This window comes from Danio rerio, chromosome 3, assembly GCF_049306965.1.
Source record: "Danio rerio strain Tuebingen ecotype United States chromosome 3, GRCz12tu, whole genome shotgun sequence".
In the NCBI taxonomy this organism is placed as follows: Eukaryota; Metazoa; Chordata; class Actinopteri; order Cypriniformes; family Danionidae; genus Danio; species Danio rerio.
Window position 1 is genome coordinate 18,140,379 of NC_133178.1, and position 20,052 is coordinate 18,160,430.

The following is a 20,052-nucleotide window of genomic DNA, read 5'->3' on the forward strand; positions in this document are numbered from 1 at the left end:
CAAACAGTTTCATTAAAGTTAAAGAAGCCTAGTAAAATAAGTTTTTTTTCAAAATCTGCATACTCCGTACCAATAGGTGGCGAAGAAGCACTAGAAGTCGATTCGCTAACTGCTGAATAAACGAGAAGAACAAGGAACACCCGCCAGTTTGAAATCGGGATTTCGGCGTTCAGTCTGGGTGAGACTATATAATGTTACTCTGAAATGTATAAATATAAACTACGTTATTATACAATATACGTCAGTGTTTCAACGCGTCATGGCGAATTAAGTAACAATGGTTTTGTAGATGCGTTATTTTGAGCTCGCTTAGACACAACCGTTGTTAGTTTGGTTGATTTTTCGGGTAACGTAACATTGACTGTTTTTTCTTACAAAACAGTTATGACATTGCTAAGCTAACTTTAATTCTGTGACAAAATCAGATATTTTTAATGTTCGTTTTCCGTATGTCATACATCGACGTTTTTTTTTTTAATCTATTTTTTATGCCAGGCAAACGTGCTTGTTTACATTCTGTGATGTAACGTACTAACGTTAAATTGTGGCTGATTTGTTACCTAAATAAGTTATTTAGCTGGCTAACATTTTAATTTTGTCGAATTTGTAAAGAAGTTTTTTAAAAGCATTTTAACTTTTTAAACTATACTTGTACTATACTAACTTTAAACTATAAACCAGTAATCTGGTAATGTTTTGAACTGTGTGCCACGCAAAGTTATAATGTAACCATGTCAAGTCCATGAATGAAAGAAACAATTTATGGTATTTTTATTTTTCCCATCACCACTCATGAATGTTATTTTAAATTTAAGTTTTCATAAAAATATAAGTTGTTTGCCCTTTATTGGTGTTTCGATAAAGTTAATCCACATTGCCACAAACGACCTTTGGTCTAAACACCGCTTTTTTGTTAACCGAGTTCTTATTCATTTTGCTGTACAAATTACAATAAAAAGGTAACGTTAATTGTAATTGTATTTTCAATGTGAAACTGATTTATAGTGATATATATAAATTCTTATATATATATATTCTTATTTTTTGTAACGGTAGAATATTATTGAAGGAAGACAGCTGGAGAGCCACGTATTTTTGGTCAAAGAGCCACATGTGGCTCGAGACCTAGAGGTTCTCTACCCCTGTTCTATGTGAAGCTGCTTTGAAAACAATCTACATTGTAAAAGCGCTAAAATTGAATAGAATACAGCCAACGTTACGGTTGATGCTTCATATTTGTTTATCTTTGAGTTGTGCATGGACATAAATTAAGGTTTTGTTCAAACCTGCATTATTTATATATAATGTAGTATTAGTAATAATACTAATACTTTAATATTATTTTGTTATTTATTGTAATTTTTCAAAAAGGCATTTTGATATCTATCTGTCTATCTATCTATCTATCTATCTGTCTGTCTGTCTGTCTGTCTGTCTGTCTGTCTGTCTGTCTGTCTGTCTGTCTATCTATCTATCTATCTATCTACACACACACACACACACACACACACATACACATCCAAATGGCTCTTCAAAAATAAATGAATAAAATGCATTTGCTAAAAAATCAGAAAAAAAGGTTCAAAAGAATACACATTTTAAACTAAATAGTTCTAGAGAAAAATAAAAGTAATCTGTAAAAGTCTCTGAATAGGAATAAATCCTACTGGTAAGCTTTGAATAATATGCCATTTTAACATTTTAAGTTAAAATTGTTTGCAAATAACATTTTAGGTTTTTGTTTAAAGTTGAATTACTATATTAATAGCAACCAGTGTTTAATTCTCTGTTGCTTTAAACCTGTGCTGATTTTGTATCACTGTGTTTAAATATTTATGTATGTTCTGATAAATAAATAAATGTTCTGTCATGGCACATAAGCTCACCTTCTTATGCGATACTTTTTAACTTTTTTTTATTCATTTTTTTTACAGAAATATCACTAATGCAGAGATGTCCCATAGCATTTCGATGCATGATGATGACCTTGAGAAATTAGGAGAATCTTTGAATGAGATCATCATGAGCAGTAAGGCAGAAAGTGTTCTTCAAGCAGCAAGGAAAAAAAAGCAGGAGTTCTTCGACCACTACATCAAGACTAAGAAGACGCTTACTGAGCTCCTAAATGGTATTACTTCAGCACTGATACACATACAGTTAATACACAAATATACTTCTTTAACTGTTAAGTTTTTAGAAAGTAGCTAAACCTATGGTACCTAATAACCTTAACTTTTCTGATTTTGATTGTAATGCAATGATATGAAATAGTTTTTTTTTACATCCTGATTAATATAAACTTTGTAAAATACATCAAAAATTCATTGTATGCCTTTGCTTGTTTGTTAAAAGTTGTGTTATATGCTGAATTAAATATATTGTCTAAATGCTAAAGTTGTAGGACTTATTGTGAATTCCTGCATGTTTAATTTTTTTATTGTTATTATGACCTGGACTCAGATATGCATTATAGTAAAATAGAAACAATCAAGCCCTCTTTGATCGCAATTTTTATTTAACAAGTGACATGCAGGTGCTGTTTCATAAGAAAATGTTATTTCTTAATTCCTCCTGTTATCCAAACAAGGATGATATGTCAAAAATCAGTTTATATCAGGGATATTCGAGGTATTTAAAAACTTTAAACATAAAACTGGAAATAATTTACTTACTTTGAATAAATAAATGTTAATTAAGAAAATTATACGTGTATACATTTAAAATTTTCGCAGTTGGTAGTAAAATTTGTGTTTCATTTTTGTTCAATGTTTAAACATTTTATGTTTAAAAAATATATATAAAGGCATTTTTTAAAAAAATCTAGTAATATTAAAAATTTACTGAATCCTTAATAAAAATGTAAACATAAAAAACTTAACTGTTAAAAACTGATAAGATATAAAAAAACAATAGTTTTTAAAATAAATTTATAATTATAAAATATCATTAAAACAACAGCAATATTTTACAGTTATAAAAAAATATTACAATTGAAAGCAATTTACTTAAACTTTGAAACTAACTAATAAATTCAAAATTTAAAAACTTAACTGTTAAAATCTATAATGTTTATAAATAAAATTATAAAAGCAGTTTACTGAAACTTTAACTAAACGTTCAAAAGTAAATAAGTTCACTGTTAATACAGGGTGTTCACACGGTCTAAAAAAGCGTTAAAAGTTGATAAATCAATTATGAGGAAATGAAGGCCGTTAAAAGGCATTAAAAAGTCTTAGTGGTGTTTTTACGAGGTCTTACATTTCGTTCAAATGTTTGACTCCAAAAAGCATATATATATTTATTTTTCTCCTAATATTAACAAAGACGTGCTTGATCTACGCAATTGGTTCGGGCCAGGCTCCTCCATCTGGGTGATGTAATGTAATTTGCGAGAAACGCGGGAAGGTGATGTGACGCTCTCCACATGTAGCGAAACTATAGAGCAAAACAGATGGGAAAATGTAAGTTTGCGTACCCATGGTTAAAAGATGAGTTTAAACAGTGGGTGAAGCCTGTTGCTGAAAACAACCGCTCAATTTATTCTTTCAAGTTTTTTTTTCAAGCTTATCGCAGTTCTGTTGTATGGTTGTGCTCCATTGATTTATTTAACTACAACTGTTTATTAACAACTGTTTGTTAAGTTAAAGGTTTGATATTGATTAGAACTTGAAGTGGTGATGAGGTCTTAAAATACTCTGAGAATGTCTTTAAAAAGTCTTAAAGGTATTGAAATTACCTTTAGGATTCCTGCATATACCCTGTAATAACTGATTAAAAAAACTACAGTAGATACTCAATGGTAAAATGTAATTGAAACAAAAATATTTTACAGTTATGAATAAAAAACTAATTAAATTAAAAACAATTTACTGACACTTTAACAAAATTCAAACATAAAAACTGCCCACTGTTAATAGCTTGTTAGAAATTAAAACTACAGTAGATACTCAATGGGAAAAAAATCATTGAAGCAACATGAATATTTTACAGTTATATAAAAAAACTAATAAAATTAAAAAAATACTAAAAATCAAAATGTAAAAAGCTGTTCACTGTTAATAGAACTGTTAAAAGATACTAAAATAGTTCCTTAATGCTAAAATATCACTGGTGGCATTAAACCACAAATATTTGCATAATACCGGTACAATCCTGAACGTTGTTAAAGTAGTTTGTTCATCTTGCTTTTTCATGCACAAACAATTGGCATATAAAAAAAAATCCTTTTTTCTGTCTTGTCAAAGATCTTGTGCACACAGAAGAGGTGGTCGGCCAGAAGCTTCTGGATTTAGACCAACAGAAAAGCCAGATGATGCAGGAGATCATGAAGATGGAGCAGGAGGTGCAGAGGAGCCAGTCTAAAAGTCAAAACCTGGACTCAGAGCTGGAGTATCCTTCAGTAGCATTTTTTCCTCAAACTTAAATAATCTTTTTGTATAACTGCCTGCCATATTTAACTAAATTGCTGTAGTGCTAAAAAACTGGAAATAAATTGGTGTAATGGCACAAATGTTTATTTGTGCTTAACCATAACAACCTAGTACACTTCTAATTTGGAATTTTTTATATTTTGCGGTTCCCTCTTCCACTATTCCATTAGAATATATAATTATAATTCTGAGAATATACAATGTATAACTATAATTAAAAAAAATTATCATTGGAACAGACAATTAATGTTTTTTAGTGTGAATTTTTAATTGTATGTTAAATGGTGAATTTGAATGTAGAACATGTTTGAATGTAGAACATACAATATATATATATATATATATATATATATATATATATATATATATATATATATATATATATATATATATATATATATATATAAATTTATTTATTTATTTATAGATTTTTTTTACATTTTTTTTGATGAAAAGGAATGTTTTTCACATTGATTCATGCATATTTTAACAAGGACAGTGGACTGGCTTTAATTAATAATCTCATCTGGGATAGCTCATCCAGAAATGACAAATTTCTCACCTCCAAGTAGTTTCAAAACATTTATGGGTTTATTTTGTCTCTAAAACACAAAAGAAGATATTTTGAAAAAGGTTGGAGACGGTAACCATTTAACATTCATAGTAGGAAAAGAAATACTGTGAAGGTCAACGTATACCAGTTTTGAATATTTTTATACATTAATTTTCCTTCAGATTAGTCTCTTTATTCTTTAGAGGTCACCACAGCTGAATTAACTGCCAACTTATCAGCATATCTTTTACACAGCGGATTCCCTTCCAGCTGCAACCCAGTACTGGGAAACACACATACACTATGGCCATTTTTGATTTATTCAATTCACCTATAGGGCATGTCTTTAGACTGGGGGAAACCCACACAGGAGTGCCAACTGGCCCAGCCGGGACTTAAACCAGCGACCTTCTTGCTGTGAGGCTAACCACTGAGCCACCGTGTCACTGTTTTGAGTATTTTATTAAAGTATTTTCTTGTATGTTTAACGGAAGAAAGAAACTCAAAACGGCATTTTACAAGTAGAGGGGGAGAGTAAATTGACAGAATTAATTTATAGCAAGGCAATCACACCATACTTTGATTAAATCATTCCAAAATGTATTTCACCCTGTTTGTTATGAATATGTTTCACTCTGTAAGAAGAAAAAAGCTTCTTGAATAAAGTAGTGTCTAGTAAATGCATAGTTTTAAATCTAATATAATTATATTTTTATTAAAGTGTGAACATTTAATGCTCTTTGACTGTTTTATTTTCAATTTACTAGAATTTCGTCTATGTTAAGCTGCTTTGACACATTGTACATTGCAAAAGCGCTACAGAAATACAGATGAGTTTAATTGAATGTCTCCTTAGCACATGGATAAGATTCTTGCAGAAAGAGCTGGAAAGACTCCGAGATGCTGAGCAAGAAATCCAAACCCTGCAACAGGAAGTGGATGAGGACACAACTGAGGTCATTCCTTCAGCCATGTAAGACTTATTATACATTGTTCTCGCTCTGCTCTCAAACATTTCCTATGCCAAACATGTATCTTAATATAGTGCATAAATGTTTTTAAATGCTTTGTTAGCCAAATAAAAACAGCTCCCTTACAGGCTTAGTTCACCCAAAAAAGACTATTCTATCATTTACTCGCCCTTTGAGTATTTTTTTTTTTCATCTGTTAAACACAAAAGAAGATATTTTGATGAATGCTGAAAACCTGTAACCGTTGAATTCCATAGTACTTGTTTTTCTTACTATGGAAGTCAATGGTTACAGGTTTTCAACATTCTTCAAAATATCTTCTTTTGTGTTCAACAGAAGAAAAGAAAACTGTTTGAAATCACTTGAGGGAGAGTGATAAGTATGATTTCTTTTTTTTTTTTGTTAAACTATAACTGTCAACCTTTACTAGAATTTATAGAGTAAATCAAATGTGATAAAGCAGTTATTAAACTGTTCCATATTAAATAATAACGTTTGTGCAATTTAGTGATTAATTTGTTATTGCTTTCATTCTTTGTCAAGTCTGTAAATTTTTAATAACAAACCTGGTTTTTGCAAAGGTTGGTCTTGAGGTTTGTTACTTTCAGTTACATTCATTTTATTGTGAGACCACTTAAAGTCAGAAACTGCAGTGAAACGCTTATTAAACACATTTAAAGGCCAATTCACATCTCACAGACAAATGCCAACAAACAAGTTGCCCGTTGTATTTAGAATGTTGTGAAAACAATTCCTGTCATCAGAGTGTCCACAGGGGTCTCAAAAATGTCTTTAATTTGTCTTTAATTTAATTTAACGAAAATTTACTCTTTAAAAAGCCTTACATTTACTGAAATTTTGTCTTGTAGGTCAATAATTGTAGCTTAAATAATTGTAAATGGGTCTTAATTTTCCTATGTATGTGTAAAGCTGCCCAACACGCATCCAATCACCAACAATTCATTCTGTATAGAACTTTTGACAAAACTCTGTTCACAGTATTGTTTAATTATCATCCTTACAATAATATTTGTTTAAAAGTTCTCTGTGTATTTATAGTCTGTATATGGTGAGGGCACTGATTTGGACAGACTGTTGTGCATACATTTAATTCATTATAGTTTTTAAAGATATGTTTTATTTAAAAAATGTGTGTATGTGCTACTAGGTTTTGCTTATTTTGACTATTTACTCAAAACATTTGGCTAAGAAATAACAATATATAATATAATATAATATAATATAATATAATATAATATAAAAAGTCCTGTATAAGTCCGAAATTTCATAATGGTCTTAAAAGGTCTTTAAAAAGTCTTAAATTTGACATTTTGAATTCTGCAGAATCCCTGTGTATGTTCAGACTTCCTCAACATTTGTCACATAATAATTAATCGAAAGATTTTTCTCAGGGCTATTACTTGCGATAATTAAATAGGTTAAGTACTTACAGGTTCTTTTTAAGGTTATGATTATGATTGTTTTGTTGATTGTTTGATTCAGATATGTTGCTCAGCTCTACTCTAAAGTGACCAAGATAAAGCTGGAGTTTGACACAGAGCCGCACATACTGAAAGGAGGTAATCCTGACACATTTACAGCATATGCTGAAGGTCAGTGTTATCACTTGGTATGATTTTAGAGCTTACAAATTCCTTTTGTCTTCTTGATAGTTCACTATGGTGCGGATGTGGTGACCCCCATCAACATAGACACCTCCACCCGTACACCCTGTGAGGTCAGCGATGAGCTCTGGAGCCTGGTTAAGACAGAATGGTAGACCTGCTGCATGTGAACAGCGTTAGCTTGTTTACTGTTTGATATATATGTGTGTGTGCGTGTATTTTTTGTATGTGCAGGTCTGTTAGTAAATATTTCTCATTTTCGCCACAAGATGTCACTGCCTCACAAATTCCCCAAGCTGATTGACAATGCACAGTGCGTTAACAAAATAGAAATGTGAACCTCTTTATTTAGAAACACATTTTATTGTTAAGCCTTCAGATTTCCACAGAGCAGTGAATCTGATCCTATCAAATTTAGGATCTTGTTTTTTTAAAGAGGACATTTAGATCACTGAAGTATGGTTTTTGTAAATGACAAAAAATGATTTTCAAGAGTTAGCATATATGGCTTGTATCTTGCATTCATTTAAACTTGTTTTTTTTTTGTTTGTTTTTATTTCAGTGTTTTTGTAAATAGGTACTTTTTTGCAACTTATACTCCTTTCTAAAATAACATTTTCGTCTAAATTGTTGTTGTTTGTTTTTCGTATTTATTTATCAATGAAAGCCTCTATCTGTCTGTCGTCTATCTATCTCTATCTATATTTCTGTCCGTCCATCCATCCATCCATCCATCCATGGGGGTGGTGAAGAGGCAAATTTTAGTCATTACTTGCAAAAACGCTCCCAACTCTCTTTTTTTTTTTTTTTTTTTTTTTTTTTTGGACTGTTCTACTTTTACTGTTTCTACTTTCACTTTTTTGGCACGACTAAAATTAGCCCCTCCCTCTTTTTTTTGGACCGTTCTACTTTCACTGCTTCTAATTTCACTTTATTGGCATATTGAATTTCTTTCATTGCACCTATGGATGGGTGTTCTATTCTTTTAAAAGCCTAGTCATCCTACTTGGTTCGCGTGACCAGTTTAACCTTTGCTTGTCTTACTTTAAAAATGAGTCACATCAGGCCCTTCAGGTGCAGAGACTAGCAGTTTCAGCTTTGGTAAACATCCGGACTGGCACGAGCATACATCTTTTTTTCTGTAGGGGTTTTTCACGAAGCCAGAGCAGTGAGAAAATGTTGTACATGTGGCTCTTGCCCTGTGAAATGACAAAACCACAATATTGTCATAGTTTAGTTTATGCCTGGTTAACATGTGGTGTGGGTGTGATAGAAGCAAATGGAAATTAGCTTGATTCAATTTAAGAGAATAGTTTTGTAATTGACTTTAAAAGTTGCATATGTGCATTTGTTGTGTTAATTAAATGTTTTAGCTAAATGAAACTATTACTTTCCAGAATAATCTGCTCAAATCATAACAATGAATAGCTTTTCTATCGCTTGTCTTTACATACACCTACATAATATGTATAAGTTTGTCTTTAATGTTTGTGGGAATCTATATATAATGAATATTTTTTGTGTAATCATTAGAAGCACACTCTAATTTATGTAGTGCAAAATGAGTCAGTTCCTCTGGCTCAAAAGAACACAAGACAAATATTTAAGAAACACTTTTAATTAATGCACTTAAAGGTTTGTCTTAAGGCTTATAATTTAGGACCAACAAAATACATTTAAACACGTACTAATGCATCGTTTTCTGTACACAGACACTTTTTCTTTTTAAATTACAGAAATGCAATATTGCTTGAATGTCAGTGCTGTTTTTATCATGACAGATTGCTACACATAAATGTAGGCTTTCCATAAAATAGCATACAAAACTTTGTTGCAATATTTATAAAATATACAATATTTATATATAGCTTGTGCCACTGAATGCCATTAGAATTTCCTCTTTTGGTAAATGCAGACCACGGTGTATGGTGAGCTTAAACAGGAATAAAGTATTTCCCAAAAATACCATTATAAGAACGAAACCTCTTACAAAATGTATTTTTAAAATACCCATGAACAAATGTGCTTTATCAACCTGTCATTTTCTCCACAAAGTCTCTGAACAATTCAGCTGTTGTTTGGAGGTGGAAATGACTCGTTACACAAACTCATATTTTTTTTACAAAATAAAAACGAGAGTCTCGTATAACATCAGAAGACGTCTTTTCAAAGCATTTTTGTGCAATGCATCGTTCTGCTGCATAGCTGCTTGTTATTTGCTGTTCAAAATCCTATTTTTACAAAGGCACTGTAGCTCTTGACTTGCAAGTCTGACCCTCAGACAGTCCATTTTAAACACTGGTGTTTATCACAGTACAAAAATTCCTCTTGTCTGGTCAACCACTTTCTCTGGCAGCCGCATAGCTTGCTTGAATGCATGTGGAGGAAGCCAAGTCTGAAGTCCAAAACAGGACTTTTATGAGTTCCGACTTCTGCTTCAGACTTGTTTACTTGGCAGTTTTATTTAAAATAAATATTCAAAGTAAACCAGAACCTGGTTTATTCAAAACTAATGCATTCTTCTTTCTCCTCAACTCTTAAGTATCCTTGGGTAAATGGCTTTAATAGTAGATGGTGTAAAGTTCCCTGATGAAACTGTGGTCTCCAGGCCTTCCAGCCTGTGTGACGGCACTTCTGCCCTACTGGTGCTACAATCCAGAAACGGCATGCCAAACTTCTTGACCTGTCCATCTTTTGTTAGCAGACAATAGCTGCAGACCAGTCTTAGAATGGCTCTGCGCATGTCTTTACTAGTCAGGGTGTAAATGATGGGATTGAGGAGCGAATTGATCATGGCAATGCCCAAAAAGTAGTCTGCCTTGAACAGCACCTCACAGCTTTGAGCAGGGCAGGAGAAGTCCAGCAGAAGAAGCACAAAGAGGGGCAGCCAGCAGGCGATGAAGACGCCAAGAACGATGGTGACCGTCTTCAGCAGAGCCAGATACTTCTGGGACTTCCTCGCCAATCCTTTACGCTGCGTGCCAAAGCCTAACCGCTGGGTGTTGGACTTGACGATGCGGAATATCCGCACGTAGAGCACCACGATGGACATCAGAACTAGGGTGAAAACAGTGATGCAAAAAAGGATGAAGCTCTTGGCGTAAAGCGGCAGGACAGTGGAGCATTCGTCCAAGTTTCCTATGCAGTTCCAGCCCATGATTGGAAGAATGCCGAGGAGAATTGACAAGAGCCAACTTGCACCGATCAAACCGAACATCCGGCCACGCTTGGCTCCTTGGTACGGCTTCATGCGGACCATCGTGACATGCCGCTCAATAGCTATAGCGAGGAGACTGATGACAGATGCAGCAAGAGTGATAAACACACCACCTTCTCGAAGAAACCACAGCACTGGAGTCATTTTGAGAGTGTTTGCCCCTGAAGTCACGATGTTCACCATGTAGGTGAAACCGGCAAGCAGATCAGACAGCGTCAAGCTGCCGAGTAAGTAGTACATTGGCATGTGGAATTTTTTGTTCTTCCATATTGCCACCAAAACAATCGCATTTTCCACTACAATGAGAAGGCAAATGATGAGAAACGCAATGGCCTCGGGTTTCAGTCCATCCCGGTATTTATTCTCTTTTAGCTTCCCGGTGAAGTTGTAATGGGCCATGATAACCGCATTGCTCTGGTACTCCCGAAACATGCTGAACATGTAACCTGGGGATGAGGTCATGGGTGGTGGAGTCGGTTCGATGGCAGCACTGGCAGCGTATGAAGCTTCCATTTCACTTCTGCTGACCTTAAAAGACTCGCTGATGGATCTCTGTTGAACAGGTAGTCCTTATTGCCATATTCCACCAAATCACATAAAGCAATCTCTTAAGGATTTAACAGGGTATTATAGTATCCTTAAGGCGAAATATGCACTCCTTTCCTTGTTGATGCTTAAATCATAGCTTTGCTATATCCTCCAATGCCACCAGAGGGAACTGAAATAAAGCATTCGAAAATAATGTTAATTGATGGGATTACAACAATAATGTTTAATAAAATATAACTAGATATTTGTTAACATAAAAATGCATGTACAATGAAATATAAATTTAACATTTATCACATGCTGTTTTAAATAATGTTACTTTCATGCTTAATATTTAATAGGTGTTTTCAAATAATGCACTGTTATCTAAATTAAAGGACATTTTCATCAGATTGCATTTAGTTACATCAAAAATATTTTTTTCCACTCACAATTTGGGTTTTACTTCAAAGTAAATTGTGTAAGTAAAACAGTGTATAAATTAGAATAAGTCAGCAGACTAAAATAAAGTACAGTAGCCTACTGGAAAAAGAATTGATAATACTTTTACATGAAACATTGTCAATGTTACTAGTATGTCATTTCATTTGGCGACAGTTTATTTTACAGACTTTACATTGGATAGTTATTTAATGTTGACATGATCTGTTTGTGCTATTAAAGTAGGTCTCCAAAATGTGCTATTTATAATACAGTTTCATTAGTTACAGATATACTTGTTATATCGTATTTTCCTGTAATGATAGAAACTATTATCGTGTTAAATACACTATCATCTACGTTGTTTCCCCCGTATTTTATATTTAGCTTTCAAACTACACACTATATGGCGACAAAATCTGTTTAACGAATTAACAGGTTTGCTTTAGCATTAAACCTTTTTTCCCTAAGCGCTACAATTATTTAAATTTTTAAAGGATAGTAGGACTATCCCGGGAATTATTCATTGCATGTAGATTATAGTAAATAATCGCACGACTATTGGGCGTTTTGCGTTAAACAATTCAATAGTTTATTCAAAAGTTTTGCTCTAACGTTAGATTAAGACAAACACGATCACTCCTTTTAGTCAATTTTTGGGCTAGCAAAGTTAATCCAGCAGTTTGTAACTGCACGAAAAGTCCCTGCAAAAGTTTACTCGCACAGTTCTCTTTCAACCAGTCGGTCAATCGATGTTTAAATGAAACCTCGTGCACAGATGTAAATTCACGTACCTTTTAAGTTGGAAGTATTGAAGAATGAAAATGACAAATGCTCCTTTATTTCTCCCTCATGTCCTGCGCACAACCGACTGAGGCAGCGGGCAGCAGCTGATGTGAGATCTGAACCTTGGATCGGGACTCTTCTTGAAGTGGGCTGGTCTTGGCTTTCGGCTGTTCTCCTCTTTCTGCTCTGTCTGCGGTTGCTGAGACAGCAACTTACTTTGGGTAATGAATTGCTTTGCAAACTTGAAGATACTTTGACGTTTTATATGGCTTTGTGTTTTTTTCTTATCTGCGAAGTTAATTAAAAAGTGCACAATTCATGCAAACGTATTTACGATAAATAATTCGTGGACATCATAAAATTAATTAATTAATTTATTTAGCGTTTTACAATGTAGCTAGATAGTTAAATCAGCTTAACATAGCAGTTAAACTGAAACTCTGTCAGTCCAGTTTTCAGAGTTGAAGTTCAGTTTAGTTCAGCTCAGTGTGGGTTAAATTACACTGCTGAAAGTTCAAACACTGAAGAGCAAATCCATCGACGCAGCTCCAAAAGACCCCAACAAAACTTCACCAATTGACGAAAGTGAAGGAAAAAGGCTAAATTAATGTGAAGAATACAAATATTTGTAATTGAGGTCAATTGTTTTACATCAAAACAATTTTGATATTTGAATATGATTCACATTTTAAATCAATGATGAGTCAAGTCAATCACACACACACACACACACACACACACACACACACACACACACACACACACACACACACACACTTGCATATTACCCTGTGTGTGTGCTGTTAAATAATGTTTTTGTCATAGGCCTACTAAAATCTGCTTCATTTAAATTTATTTCTGTTTGTAAATTAAACAACATCAAATTTATGTAGAGAGTACAAAATGTAATTGTTTTACTTCTAAAAGTTACAATTGAATATAGATTACATTTATGAAGTCCAGTCACACACACGCACACATTAGTGTGTAGAAACTGTTAAATTATATTTGTTAAATCCTAAATTCGGTTTCATTAAAAATATTTCTGTTTATAAATTGGGGGTTATCATCTTTATTTGTTTATAGTTAAGATCATAATTCCTGTTCTGGTTTGTTAGCTAGTAAAAGGAAATGCTTATTTTTTTTTAAAATTGCACTTAAAAGGATAGTTAAAGGTGCAGTTACCCAAAAACAAAAACGCACTCACTATTTACTCAAAATCGGTTTCAAACCGGTTTTATTTTTATTTATTTATTTTTTTCTACAGATAAAAATATTTTGAAGCATTTTATGCTTTCTTTAAAATATCTTCTTACATGTTCACCAAAAAAAGAAACACATCCAGGTCTGAATTGTTATTTTTTTTTAAATAAAAAATAACTACCCTGTAACATTCTGGAAAGTTTTTTATTTATTATTATTATTTTTTAGTTGCCTAAAATTTAAAATTGCCAAAAATAACCCGAAACAATGTTATTTAAATATTAATCAAATAACAATGTTAAATAATATTTGTGTTATTTTAAAAATAAACATAAAGCCTATAACAAATGCCATTTTATAATTTTTTTCTGTAAATGTTTGTTTTTGTTTTAATTTAATAAATAATGCATTACCTGAATTTATATTTAGGCTACCAAAAACTGAAGAGTGTCTGCCTGAAGGGCTACCAGGGATTTTGAAATGTTGTGAGCCCTGAATATTGTAATAATATATTATATTGTAATACTTTTGTTATAATAATATTTTATTATTTTACCACTTTTAAGAAGTGATTCAGTAAAATCAAATTAATTGCAACTCATTTTCCAGTTTTGAGCTGACCCCAAAAATACATTTTCATGTTGGCACAATATCAGAAAGTGTCACTGTTTCAGCATCCTCCTTTCAACAAAGTCTTGAATTTTCAACATTTAATAGTTGGCACCGTCGACATGTCAGAATGCAATTTGAAAGTGAAAATAAATGAAACACCCGTGAATCACAAACTACCAACAATAGCTGTAAATGTTGCAGCACAACTGTATATTTGAGCATGATTTCTTTTCTATACAATCTTTGCAAATGAATTGTTTCCATTTGAAAATACACTCATAGCTGTGATGCAGGATGTTTTGAGCTATATTGTTCTCCACAGTACTCACTTCCTTTATTCTGACGTGCAGACACTGTCCAACAAGCCATATGACTAAATAAATAAGTCAGAGTGTGTGATGCACAAATACATAAAACGTGAGCCGTCTAAAAATTGCATTGGAATTACATAAGGCAGCTGTGAGTGTGAGCAAGCCAGAAGCCGGATTCTGCTTTCTTAAACAGGAAACTTTGTCATTGTACCTCGAAGGGAGAGGGATTTCCTTGAGAAACACTTATGAGGTCATACTGGGCCGTGTGGAACAAAGCACTCCATGAGGAACACGCCGTCCCCTCTGAATAGCCACTGCACTTGTAGTTTTCCAATTATGCAACCATGACTTTACAGAGTTGGCGGAATCATATAAAAGAGGGATTATTTGGGTTATGACATAAGTAATAGCAGGGTTCCTGTAGGTCATGGAATTTTGGGAATATCATGGAATTTTTAAAGGACCATTTAAACTTTTTTTTTTGTCCTATTATAAAAAAAATATCAGGAATTTTTGTTTGTCGTTTAAAATGTTAGTTTCCATTTTTCAAAATAACATTTTTCGATACTATATCATTATTATTATTAATATTGTTTATATTTAGCAATTTGACACATATTGTTATGATTGCTGGACCTGGTAATTAAGGCTAACATGACAAGATAATCTGCATTTTAAGAGCATTTGCCTTAATTGATCACTCCAAAGTTTAAAAGTAATGACAATAAAGCTAAATCTAAAGCTTGTAACACTACTATCGAGCTATCAAATATGGGAGAGAGCACTTTGTAGCCATTTTTATTTTCAAAAATTGAGGTAAATGATCAATTGTTGTTCTAATAGTGGCTACTAAATTCTTGCAAATTGATATTCAAGCTGAAACAATTTTAATATTATTATTTTAACATCATTTTCAGGCTTGTAGCCTGGGAGAGTTCGGGTGGCTCAACAAAACCCACTCCCCTGCTGACAAATCAAGAATTTGGCTGCTATATCAGCTCGTTTATTCCATATTTGACAGTATGCCATCATAAATTGTGAAAATAACCAATAGAACAAGGCTTTTAAAATAAATTCAATAATTACAATGGACAAAATTAGACTAAGAAAATGAGCTGTTATTTGCCTATATGCTACAGTTTTTAATTTAAAAAACAAGTTTAATTCCCAATTGTTTTTTTTTTTTAAATAATGGATGATAATAAATAATGATGATAATGAATAATGATGATAATAAACTTTTTTTTTTTTGGACAAATAAGCATTTTTTCATATTTCTTTGTTCAATTATTTTGTGTTTAAAATTGTAATCCTATTATTAATAAATTTTTCTTCACAATTAACAGCAAGAAAAAACATAAGCATTGTCTAATTGACAAGCAGCACCTAATTATGTTCAAAAGAATTTGAAACGGCAAATTAGATGAATTTATACCCCATTTCGAGAGTAAAACACTTGTACTTGTTGATGGTTCACAGAACAAACATCATTATACAATAACTTGCCCAATTACCCTAACCTGTCTAGTTAAGCTAATTAACCTAATTAAGTCTTTAAATGTCTCATTAAGCTGTATAGAAGTGTCTTGAAAAATATCTAATAAAATAATATTCACTATCATCATGGCAAAGATAAAATAAATCAGTTATTAGAAATAAGTTTTTAAAACTATTATGTTAAGAAATGTTGAGAAAAAAAATCTTTCCATTAAACAGAACTTGGTTAAAAAAATAATAATAAAAAAAATAAACGGGGGCCAATAATTGTGACTTCAACAGTAGGTAAGTGCAGTGTGTGGGTGAGATGAGGAAAGTGTTTCGATGTGATCCGGTTGTGCTGTGGTTCTGTGACTGCTAATGTTGGTTGCTTTATGGTTTAAAAATATAAATAACAGGTAAAGTAGCTAGGTTTAATTTCGATTTAAATAAATTAAAATTAAATATTAAGCTAATATTTTGGGCATTTTTTGTGTGTTTGGGTGGGTTTGGACGACTTTTGGGCTGGAAAAAGTCTGCTTTATCTGGCAACACTGTAAATAAACACTTAAAATAGGATTGTAAGCACTTTGACAAAATCTAGGAAATATTTTTGTTGCATCAAAAAGCGTGATTATGATCACATCAAATGCAAATGCAACAAAAATTGTGCTTAAAATGTCACTAAAATGCAGTGTTTGTACCTGATAATTTAATAGAAAATGAAGCTAATCACTGCAAAAAGGTCTACTTTTGGAAAAAAAAGAACCAGCCCTTTCAATAGGCTAGCTAGGGTCCTGATTTTAATATTATATTATTAATGTATAAACACAACAAACGGCCTGCTTTTTCATTGAATTGACAGAAAATCATGGAAATTCAGCTTTTTGGTCAGTGAAAGTTAATTAGGGAATGTGATATTTGACCTACAGTGTGATTTTTCTACAGTAGAAAGAAAAAAAAGTCCTGGCAGAAGTCCAGCACCTGGCTTGTTCACCTGTTCATAGGGCAGTGAGGCCACTCATTTTCAGGCCTCTGCACATTCTGATGCTTTCCAGATTGCCAGAAGTGAAGGGAGAGTTGCTTAATCGGTCCTTTCTCCTTTTTCTGTGCCCTCAGGGTCCCCTAATGGCAATCTCAGAGGGGCTCCACCTCCTCCAGCCAGCAGACAGACTCATCGCTCCTGCTGTGTCTGGATATCTGGGCCTCAGCATGTTACCTACATTTACACACAAAGGCCTGATAATCAAGCACTCTACTCTGATACTCCCCGCTGAGACTGTTGGCTCACCCTGATTCTTGGCTCCTGTTTCAGACATTTGAATGTCTGCTGCGCCTCTGATACAGATGTGAAAGTTGCAGACTAGAAGTAGGTGCAATTCCAGATGAAAGTTTTTTTGCAGTATTCTTTTGTCAAACAGTGGTCATTTCATCAGTTGATTTATTTATTTTTTCTTTTTTTTTTCATGTTGAGGCTAGCAAAGCATTATACAAAACTTAATAAAATGGTCCATAAAAGGTAAAAAAAAATGGAAATACCTCATAAATAATAATAAACTCATATGTAAATATGAATAAAATTGATCAGAATTTAAATGTTTTGGTTTTTGTTTAAAATGAATGATTTAAAAAGTAATTTAATTAAATTAATTTATACGTAATTTTATACTAATATATACAAATTCATTACAGTATTGGATATTAATGCGAAAAAATATTAAAAGAAAATTCAAATACTTTTATAACAACATTTTGAAAATCACTAATGATTAAAAAAGGGATTTATTTATAATTGTCATAAATAAATAATTGTTCACTAATATATAAAAAGTACAAATAATTCAAGTTATTTAATGTTAAAATATATTTAATATAAATAATATTGAAAGGAAACTTAAATATTTTTATCATAAAATAAAAAAATCACCAATGATTAAAAAAGTGAAATAAAATAATATATAAATAGTTGGAGACTAATGTATAAAAATTTCAAATAATAGATAATTTATTTAATATATTACAATATTGCATATAAGTGATATTGAAAGGAAATGCTAATATTTTTATTATAACAAAATAAAAAAAAACCACTTTAATGATTAAAAATGGATTTAATTTAAATAATATATAAATAATTAATATAAAACACTTCCAAATAATGCATAATTTATTTAATGTATCAAGATATTGGATATAAATTTATTTATTATAATTAAAAAAATTAACTTCAACGATTAAAGTAATTTATTAAAATAATATATGCATAATTGTACACTAATATATAAAAATTCTGTATAATACATCATTTAATTAATGTATTAAAATATTGTATCGAAATATATATGTAATATTGAAAGACAATTGAAATGCTTTTATTTTAATTTTAAAAATCACCTTAATAATTAAATGAATTTAATTTTAATAATGTATAAATAATTGTACACTAGTTTAAAACAATAAATAATTTATTTAATATATTAAAATATTGTAAATAAATATAAATAATATTGAGAGGAAATTTAAATATATTTAATTACCAATTTTTAAAAATCACTATGATTTAAAGTGATTTAATTAAAATAATATACAAATAGTAATTATAAAATGATTTCAAATAATACATCATTTATTTAAAATATTGCATAAAAATAAAAATAATTTTGAAAAGAAATTCAAACACTTATTGTAATTCAAAAATTCACCAATTATTAAAAAAGTGATTTAATTAAAAAAATATATGCAAAATTGCACACTAATATATAAAATTTTTTAATAATGCACAAATTATTTGATATATTAAAATATTTTATATAAATAATATTAAAAGTAAATTCAAATATTTTAATTATAACAAAATAAAAAATCACTGATTAAAAAAGTCAATTAAAATATGTAGATAATTGTACACTAATGTATAAAAATGACAAATAATAGATAATTTAATATATTAAAATATTGCATAGAAATAATATTGAAAAGAAAATCAAATACTTTTATTACAAAACAAAAACACCTTAATGATTAAAAAGTGATTGAATTAAAACATGAATGCTTTAGTAGATTCAACAATGCTATAGTCAAACTACATGTGTGCTATCTTGCTTGTTGTGTTTACTTTTGTCTTTATTCATCACTCATCATTGTCATTGGCTTGAATGGGCCATTCAGTTCTTTACTGTTGTCTTTACTGTATACTCTCGTATTCAATTGAGTGAAATATCATTAGCTAGGTGTTAAAATCTTTAATCCTAATGATCTAAATGAACTGTTGGACACTGAAAGAGAACACAAGGTTTCTGCCAAATCAGTCAGTGTATCAACTCAATTTGGCAAAATCGCATTAGCTGAATACACAAACATTAAACAGCTCAGCCTCCTCTTTCAATGCCTTTTATTGTTGTTATTTATGGTTGGGAGTGATGGAAAGAAACTCAATTAACTGAGTTCTGCTGTAGCGGTGTGGGAAAATACCATTAAATTCCAGTAGTTAAACTCACTGGCTTGTCGCACAGAGTGTCTCATTGGCCACTGGAATTATTGAAGTCATGTCAAGCCAAACACATTTTAGATGACAGTTAAATAAATGTTATTTCCTGCTTCATATATTCTCTATTTGCCACATTCAGCATCATTATCTGTGATTAAACATTACGTATTTGACCCCTCCAACGAATTCAAAAGAACAATGTGATTTGTATTGGTGTGAAGTCGATGCTTATCAGGATTCAGCAAAAATGGGTGAAGTGTTTCATGGTTGAGGGAGCGAGTTCAATGTTGACAGTTATATTTGTGTCTTGTTGTCGTTGGCGGAAAGGCTGGACCTATGAGGTCATGAGACTTCCTGTGTCCAATTGGGGGGGTTTGTTTGACCCTGCCTAACTGTCCAAAGCCTTAAAGCT

General features: G+C 31.6%; 2 protein-coding genes across 2 annotated transcripts; one reads left to right on the forward strand and one right to left on the reverse strand.

The window, feature by feature from the left end:
- Positions 1–145: 145 nt before the first annotated feature.
- spc24 (SPC24 component of NDC80 kinetochore complex) lies at positions 146–8,206 on the forward strand. The gene is given in 6 exon segments (NM_001024440.1): positions 146–178; positions 1,935–2,128; positions 4,245–4,389; positions 5,852–5,956; positions 7,458–7,534; positions 7,628–8,206. Coding segments are annotated over 5 exon segments (609 nt in total). The 5' UTR covers positions 146–178; positions 1,935–1,953; the 3' UTR covers positions 7,735–8,206.
- A 975-nt stretch (positions 8,207–9,181) lies between these two features.
- Positions 9,182–12,627, reverse strand: s1pr5a (sphingosine-1-phosphate receptor 5a). Its single transcript, NM_001007316.1, is given in 2 exon segments — positions 9,182–11,514; positions 12,560–12,627. A coding segment is annotated over 1 exon segment (1,200 nt). The 5' UTR covers positions 11,310–11,514; positions 12,560–12,627; the 3' UTR covers positions 9,182–10,109.
- Positions 12,628–20,052: the final 7,425 nt, after the last annotated feature.